Source organism: Condylura cristata, unplaced genomic scaffold, assembly GCF_000260355.1.
Source record: "Condylura cristata isolate star-nosed mole 26May11 unplaced genomic scaffold, ConCri1.0 scaffold00015, whole genome shotgun sequence".
In the NCBI taxonomy this organism is placed as follows: domain Eukaryota; kingdom Metazoa; phylum Chordata; class Mammalia; order Eulipotyphla; family Talpidae; genus Condylura; species Condylura cristata.
Window position 1 is genome coordinate 8,561,232 of NW_004567116.1, and position 8,972 is coordinate 8,570,203.

The 8,972-nt window shown below is 49.2% G+C and overlaps 1 protein-coding gene across 1 annotated transcript in view; it reads left to right on the forward strand.

Moving 5' to 3' along the window:
* The window catches only part of LRP4 (low density lipoprotein receptor-related protein 4), a 55,701-nt gene that overhangs the window by 38,171 nt on the left and 8,558 nt on the right, over nt 1–8,972 (forward strand). The window contains exons 27-35 of the mRNA XM_012725182.1: nt 161–323; nt 441–666; nt 1,011–1,314; nt 2,312–2,530; nt 3,672–3,806; nt 4,888–4,996; nt 6,380–6,524; nt 6,782–6,895; nt 7,293–7,422. Coding sequence (XP_012580636.1) covers nt 161–323; nt 441–666; nt 1,011–1,314; nt 2,312–2,530; nt 3,672–3,806; nt 4,888–4,996; nt 6,380–6,524; nt 6,782–6,895; nt 7,293–7,422 — 1,545 coding nt within the window. The remainder of the gene's footprint in view (nt 1–160; nt 324–440; nt 667–1,010; nt 1,315–2,311; nt 2,531–3,671; nt 3,807–4,887; nt 4,997–6,379; nt 6,525–6,781; nt 6,896–7,292; nt 7,423–8,972) is intronic.

Sequence of the window (8,972 nt, forward strand, 5' to 3'; positions counted from 1 at the left end):
TGTGAAATGGCCTTCCAGAACTTTTCTTCTGGAACTCTTGCACCCTTAAACAACAACTACCTTTTTTCACGTAAAATACTTTGCAGTGTTTGGCGAGTTGCAAATACCCACCAGCTGCAGCAGCTGTGGGAGGACCCAGTGAGTCCTCTTTCTTGCCCAGGTTCATGTACTGGACAGACTGGGGGGAGAACGCCAAGTTAGAACGGTCAGGAATGGATGGCTCGGACCGGACTGTGCTCATCAACAACAACCTTGGATGGCCCAATGGACTGACCGTGGACAAGGCCAGCGCTCAGCTGCTCTGGGCTGATGCTCACACAGAGGTGATAGTCCACCCCCTGCTGCCTCCTGGGATCCTGGGACGATCAGAGAGGCCTGTTTGGAAGCTCTACTGAGGGCCACTAATCTGCTGACAGCCGCCCCCCCCCTTCCCTCTGCAGCGAATTGAGGCCGCGGACCTGAACGGTGCCCATCGGCACACACTGGTGTCACCTGTGCAGCACCCATATGGCCTCACCCTGCTCGACAACTATATCTACTGGACTGACTGGCAGACACGCAGCATCCATCGTGCTGATAAGGGTACTGGCAGCAATGTCATCCTGGTGAGGTCCAACCTCCCAGGCCTCATGGACATCCAGGCTGTGGACCGGACACAGCCACTGGGTGAGAAGAAGCCCTCAGGCTGGGAGCCAGAGCCTGTGGCTTGCTAGGAGCGTCTCAGCCCCCAGGGTATATCCAGAGCACAGAGCTCCCTTTCCAATCAGAGCGCCCTGGACTTAACCTCAACCCCATTCCAGGATCAGAGGTCCCTCTGGTCAGCTAGTACAATCCCCACATGATGCTGTCACTGTCCAAGCACTCAGCTGTCTGCTTCACCCCTGCCAGCCTCTGAATCCTGCCATTCAGAATAGCAGATAGGCAGGCACCAGAAACCAGAGCCATCGTAAGACTGAGCCAGTATTCAAGTCTAGGTGTCCAGCTCCTGCTTCACTCTCTCTCGTTGCCAGGTTTTAACAAGTGCGGTGTGAGGAATGGCGGCTGCTCCCACCTCTGCTTGCCTCGGCCCTCTGGCTTCTCCTGCGCATGCCCCACTGGCATCCAGCTGAAGGGCGATGGGAAGACCTGCGACCCCTCTCCTGAGATCTACCTGCTCTTCTCCAGCCGTGGCTCCATCCGGCGGATCTCGCTGGATACCAGTGATCACACGGACGTGCACATCCCTGTCCCAGAGCTCAACAATGTCATTTCCCTGGACTACGACAGTGTGGAAGGGAAGGTCTATTACACAGATGTGTTCCTGGATGTTATCAGGTATGAGCCTCCCTGAGGCCTCCGGGGGCACAGACCTGCCTCTGACCCTGCTGGGTGAGGTTATGGTCTCTGTGGCTTTACTGGGCGGAGCCACTTGGCAATTGATGGTGTGTTATGATCCTGACTTTCTGACTTCTTGTGGTATAGTGTCACTGCTTTAAGCAGACTCCAGCCCATTTTTTGTGTTTATTCATTTATTTAAAGATGTATAGAAGCCCAGCAGGGAAAACAAACCAACCAAAGCAGATAAAGCCTTACCCTATCACCTGTGGGCACACCCAGGTTCCCCCAGGACTCTCTGATGCTAGGCCACATTGCTAACGCTGTAAATGCCAGATAGTACGGGAACCCTGGCCAAATGCCAAGGCTTGTGGTTGTTCACGAGATTGGGTTTGGTTTTGCTTTATTTTTTATATTTTTATTTTACTTATATTCTTAAAGTGTTTTACCCCGACTCAACTGAGACGTGTAACGCCCAAAGAAGGGTTTACCATGTTAGATACTCTCACACAGAAGGACCAGGCATTCCCCTTCATTCTGAGGCCCATGTTAGCTGCTTGTGCAGGGGTCAGATGAGCAGATATAGCTCAGAAAATTTGTTCAGAGGTTGTGACTTACCCCCAAGCCCGAGATCGATTTCCCTGGTGTAGGACTGCGGTAAATAAGTGCAGGTAAATTTGTCCCAGTTTACCTTTCTTATAAGCACCCCCAAGCAAGCCTTGCTACTTCTCTAAGGTGCCTGCAGAATTCCTAACCTGCCTTTTGGCAAGACAGGGGTGAAAACTCTTCACAGAAGGAGACACTCTGTCCTCCCAAGAGAATTGTTCATTAATTCTACAAATGTTTTACATGCCTACTCTGCTAGATACCAAGGAATGTACTGACAGGTCCTCATTTTCCACCACATGAAGTTCAGTTTTGGTAATAGGGCTCAAAGGGGTTTCCCACTGTTGCTCAAACCACTGGTCACTTGTCCAACCCACGGCTGTTTTTGCAGGCGAGCAGATCTCAATGGCAGCAACATGGAGACAGTGGTCGGCCGTGGGCTGAAGACTACCGATGGGCTGGCTGTGGACTGGGTGGCCAGGAACCTCTACTGGACAGACACGGGCCGAAACACCATTGAGGCATCGAGGCTAGATGGTTCTTGTCGCAAAGTGCTGATCAACAACAGCCTGGATGAGCCTCGGGCCATTGCTGTCTTCCCCAGGAAAGGGTATGTTATGGCCAGTGGGAAAGAGGCCCAGGGAAGCTGGGTCTGGGGAAGAGAAACCCTTTCCATTTGTGTTCTTTCAGCCTCTGCCTGCCACCTTCTGTTGGGGGCCAAGCCCCAACAGGGTGTGGGGGGTGGGGAGGTGAACAAGGCATGTAGGGCCATAGGCTGGAAGGCATTTGCCTGTGGAGATTCCGAGAAGGGGGAAAGGGGAGTGGGCGTGAGAAAGACACGGGAGCTGGACTTGGGTGCAAGTCTTCCTGCTCATTTTCTCAGCAGGTCTTTATTTATACTGTGTAGCAAGTAGTTTATTACAGTAATGCATAGGGTAAGTTAATGAGAAATCGCCATAAATTGTCATAAACATTCTTAAGGAAGAGGGGAACAATGCATCTTCTTCCTGACACTTTATGGTATACTAAATTATACACATTTGTGATAATTGTCATGTATATAGATGTTTAACTATAACTCGAGGGAAGAGGGGTCTGGGAAAGGATGAGCTGTTAGCAAAGGATTGTTAGGGGTCTTAGGGAAGGAATAAATTGTGTTAGCAGAGTCATCAGTGATGCAGTGATGGTCTAAAGAAAAGCTAATGGCTAACTTAAGGCTATCAGAGAGTAGTTAGTGTTTAAGGAAAGGGTAATTTAAGGCTAGCAGAGAGTAATTAGTGATTAGTTAGAAGGAATAAATTAAGAAGAAGTTGTTCAGTTGTGCATTAAGCAACCCCGGTGTAAATAAGATTAGAAAATTGTCCATGAGTCTTATGCCCTAGGAGTCTTATCTGAGATTTGCTTTTTGTTTCCAAAAACCCTAGGAAGCTTCCCAGGAGTCTTTATGCCCTAAGGATCTTATCTGTCTTGGGGCTTGCCTTTTGTCTCAGGAGACAGAGGAATTTCCCGATTGCTTGGGCCAGGCAGCTGCCTTATGAGGCTAAGGCAATCCAGATAGAAGCTGATGGTTGCTCAGAATATTTTGATATTACGATGATACAAAAAAGGGAGGTCGTGACATAAGTGAGCACAATGGAAATTATGACTTTTCAGAGCTTTTCCCTTCCGTCCGGAATTTGTTGGTCGACAGAAGTTGCATAGCTTGTGTCAACCTTCCTATGACTTGGTGATGACGGGCCTTTGTGTCTTAGATACCTCTTCTGGACAGACTGGGGCCACATAGCCAAGATTGAGCGGGCGAACTTGGATGGCTCTGAGCGGAAGGTTCTCATCAGCACGGAGCTGGGGTGGCCCAATGGCCTCACCCTAGACTACGACACCCGCAGGTACGAGTCCTGTTCCTGGTGCCCTCCTGGCAGCTGAGAGGGCAGAAGATGATGGAGGGGGCTGGACAGACAGAGAGAAGGTTTGAGATTCAGGTTGTGAAAACAAAGACCGAAAGCTCCTTGATAGGTGGAGAAGAGAAGGATGAAGGGACACAGTCTTGGGGTTGCCGTGTCCAGCCCTCAGCTGTTGGGGAGGAGTTTGTGTGCCTGAACCACTGGTCCCCACTGCCCCCATCCACTTAAGGGCTGACTCTTTGCCTTGATTACTCTCCCAATTCTTTAGACTTTGGAATTTCCAACTGCTAATCTAAATAAAAGTGTCGATAGGCAAGAGAAGAGGGTGAGGGGTAGCTGAAGCAGCCAGTGCCCTCTTTGTCCTCAAAGAAAAGGGAACCAAAGTCAAGTACAGAGTTGGAACGGACAAGGGGAACACCTTCCTTTCACCGCTGTGAGATCCTTGTAGACTGATGTGCCATTTGTAATATTCATGAGAAGTTAGGTGCAGCGCCTCCCTGGAGGTGCAAGGAGTTGAGGCGCAGCGCTGTGAAGTTATCTGCAGCCACTGCAGTCCAAGTTCGATCCCCGGCCAGGGAGCTGTCCTGTGTGGAGCAGCAGACCTCTCCTGGCTTGCCTGCAGCTCCCCTCAGCAGTGTATTTCAGTATATCTGCCTGTCCTGCTCCCCACTCTGTCTCTGGTGAATCCCTTCACCCCTGGTACATCTGTCCTCTGGCCTGTACCCCAGTTCTTGTATGCATGGATAAACAAATCTTTATTGAAAAAAAAAAAGTTAGGTGTAGACCCTGGGTTAGAGTCAAAGGATCATCAGGTTGCTGAAGATGAGGTTGGGTGGTGGCTCCTCTGAAGTCACTGCATTGCCCACCCCTCCTCAGAGCAGCTCCCTCCTCCCACCAGAGCCTCCACCTCTCCCCCTTCAGCTGGGGGACTCAACGGCTTCTCAGGGGTGCCCCTTGGCTGCTCACAGAGCTGCCAGCTCAGCTGAGGACAGAACAGATAGCTCGTTGGGGAGAAGGGTGGGCTCCCTGGTAAGGGTTTTGAGCAGCCTCCTGCTCTCCTTCACAGGATCTACTGGGTCGATGCACACCTGGACCGGATTGAGAGTGCTGACCTCAATGGGAAGCTCCGGCAGATCTTGGTCAGCCAGGTGTCGCATCCCTTTGCACTCACTCAGGTACTGGCTCAGGAGAGAGGTCGCTAAGCCTCCTTGATGGGGTTGTTTCCTTGGGGATCTGAGTCAATCTAGTTGCTACTCAGCAAGCATGCTATCAAAGCTGATTTGGGGGTGTTTCCTGAATCCTAAAGCCTGGCTACCACGTGCCCAGTTCCCCCGTCCCAGCACTCCCAGCATTTGAGGGGGTGACTCTCAAACAGGAGTGTACGGAGTCAGCTGTGAAACTTGTTAAAATGAAGCCTCCTTAGCCTTGGATTTTGAACATCTGCTTCTTGAGGGCTGGACCGGGTTGTGCATTTTAGCAAGTTGTGCCATTGGTCCTAAAGCAGTGGTCCCAGCAGCTGAGCCCTGGCACCTCCTTGGGGGCACTGGCCAGGAGCCACTGTTTTGCGCCCACCAGCTGGTCCTCAAGTATTGAGGACCTCCAGCATGCCAACTCCTAGCTTCACATTCGTCTGCGACATTAAGTAACTGCAACTCAGACAAGACACTGAACTTCTCTAAGCTGCTCTTCCTTACACAATAAATGAGCTTGAAAACCATTCCTCCCGAACCACACACGCCACGTAAGCAGTGTGTGGCACTCCGTGCATGCTAGCTCTAACTTTTCATTGGTACTAGCTGTCCTGTGGGAGCCTTCTGACCCTGTGAAATTACCAGGGAAAGGGAAAAAGGAGATGGAACAAATCTAAGAGCCAAAACAGGGATTCTCCCTCAATTATTTAAAAATCCTTTTCCCTTTCTTCAAAGCATTCACTCTCACTTCTGCATTATCTCCTACCCATTCATAAGGTTTGGTCTGATTCAGTAATAGATATGTATATATTTTCATACACCAGAGGTCAAACTGCAGGATGATACCGAGTATGGTTTTCAATCTACAAGTCTCTGCTGGGGTGGCTGATGGGTCCTCTGAACTGCCTTCACAGCCCTCCCCAGACCTGGTTGAGAACCTCGGCCTCCCTGCATGAGAAGGCAGCTGCCTACAGAGATAAGCGGGAGTTGTGAATTGAGACAGTGACAGGTCCAGAAGAGCAGGGAACTCCTCCCCTAACTTAGTCCTAATTTGCTGGGAATAGCAACTCCTTTACTCACTGAACCACTAACAGGTCTAAATGAGAGGTGAATGAACAGTCTTGTCCGTAAAGAACTTAACCTGGCAGGGTAGACAGACGTATACACTGATGGCCACAGTGTCACTTATAGAAGTGAGGACGCAACACAGAACAGCAGAAGGAGAGAGTGGTGATGTCGCACGCATTGAGAGACCTCCCAGGCAATAGCAGGCATGGCCTGGGGGTGCCCACGCCGAGGCATGCACATTGGCCCCCAGTCTGACTGTTGAGTAATATTTTCTCTTTTCCGGGTTACTCTGTTGAGTAGCAGGACCGGTGGATCTACTGGACAGACTGGCAGACCAAGTCAATCCAGCGTGTTGACAAGTACTCAGGCCGGAACAAGGAGACAGTGTTGGCAAATGTGGAAGGCCTCATGGATATCATTGTCGTCTCCCCTCAAAGGCAGACAGGTGGGCTGCTGGGCCCTGAGCCTGTTGAGCCCCCTGCCCAGTGGGGTTGGCTGCTCACCCCAAAGACTAGCAGGGACTGGGACAATCAGAGCCACAGGAGAGTCTTTTGCTTCCCATCATAAACTCTTAGGTCTTTGCAGCCCCCTCCTGCCCTTTGACCCTGGGAGTGGGGTAGCCCTGCATCTCCTGCTCTTTGAGAAGCACCACATTGTAAAACTTCACTCTGTCCCACACCAGATACTCTGCTTTGCCCCCAGGGACCAATGCCTGCGGTGTGAACAACGGTGGCTGCACCCACCTCTGCTTTGCCAGAGCCTCAGACTTCGTGTGCGCCTGTCCTGACGAGCCCGATGGCCGGCCCTGCTCCCTTGGTGAGTTGTTCTGAAGCCCCCCACCCCATCCCCCGGAATAGCACACCAGAGGATCAGCAGCCTTGGCTTCATCCTTCTGGCTGGGATCCCCTCAGCAGAGAGGCTGGGAGTGAGTCTGCCTTTGGAATAGCTCAGATCTGGATTCATCTGGCCTCTGGAATTAACTAGAATAAAGTTTCAGGTCTTCTGATTCCGCCTCAACATCATTCTCTCTTCTTGCCCATATGGACATCTAGCTCCTTGGAAGCTAATAATGTTGGAAACCAAATCATTAATGGCAGTGTTGAGAAGGCTTGCTAATGAGGGTGACTAGAATTAAGCAGCTAAAAGAGTGCTTTGTCAAGCTCTCCGTGCTCTCTTGGACCATCGCCCACTTCCGTCCTTTTTTTCTCCCCAGTACCTGGCGTGGTACCCCCAGCTCCCAAGGCTACCAGCCAGAGTGAAAGGAGCCCCGTGCTCCCCAACACACTGCCAACTACCCTGCGTTCCTCCACCGCCAGGACTGCTCTGGAGGATGTAGAAGGAAGGTAAGTGGCATCAGTGCGGGACTGAAGGGCCTTTGATCACACACCACCCCCTGCTGGCAGAACTGTGGTCCTGGCTGAGACTGGCAGATGGGCGGCTCCTCACATCGTGAGCCAGCTGGGGTGGTTCATTGGGCCTGCAGAAGAGAGACTTGTAGATAGTTGCAGGTGATTGCCTTTTCAGCTCTGAGGGCAGAGAGCTTTAAGAACAGCTTAGAGAGCAATCCCAGAGGAGAGGTGCCCCACAGGGCATCTCCCTCACTGCCTTTCCCTCTGTCACATCTGCTCACTTAATAGGGTTAGTATATATGATCCCATCCTACAGTTTACTAATGAGCCACCCACTCATAGTGGTCTCTGGGACCACTCAGGGCATCCCCAGGGATGTGATAACCTCAGCTTATAATGACCTTAACACTCAAAGGGATACATGTAGGAAAGCATTGTGTTTACATGCACACACAGGCCTCATTATTAGATAAGCAAGAATAACCATGAAATTAGGGATAAAAATACTCTTGTATTAAATTGGAGGTGCTAACCATTTAAGATGCACCCTGAATTAAGAGGTTAATCTAAAAAAATAACCAACAGCAATTGTGACATGCCATGGATTATAAAACATATTTCCTATTTCAGAGATACTAGAATATTTGTTAAGAAACCACATCTTCTGTGGTATATTTACACAATGGAATACTATTTGGCAATCAAAAGATAAACTAATGCCATTCACAGCAACATAGATGGAGCTAAAGGGATCTATGCTCAGAAGGAAAAAGAAAAATACCAGATGGTTTCACTTTTAGGAGGAATATAGCGGATCAAGGGAAAAACAAAACAAACAAAACCAGACAACTATAACTCAGAGTCATTCTGCAGCGCAGGGGAGGGAAAGGGATCAAAATGAGGGTGGGAAGAGCACAAGGGACTATGGAGATGGTGCACGGACGAATTGGTGGTGGGAATTCTGTGGGACGACACCTGAGAAAAAGCAAACATTGTACAAAAGTGAGCAGTGATGTAAAATATAAAGAAATTATACATTAAAATAAATAAGCATCCCCCAGCTATATTCCTCAGCACTGTCAGGATCTTAAAAAACGATGAATGACTGAGGCTTTGTCATTGGCCAAAAGAGCCTGGGACATGCGACAATTAAATACAATGTAGGATTCTAGATTGAATCCTGAAACGAAACTAGGACATTCGTAAGGAAAAACCAGTAGAATCCAAATTCAGCTTGGAGAATAGTTAATGGTAATGTACGAATGTCAGTTTCTTGGTTTGCACAAACATACCACAACAGTGTAATGTGTGCACAGCGGGGGAATCTGGGTCAAGGTTATATAGGAATTCTTTATAGTATCTTTGCAACTTTTATGAAAAGCAAATTTTTTCCAAAATGAAAGTTTATTAAAAATACCAGAACAAACAAAAAGCCACAACTTCAAATTGATGAAATATGATGTTACAGTCAATTGAGAGAAATTCTTATGACATTATTTTTTTTTTAGTACTATCCATAAAATATCTGGAAATATAGATAACAA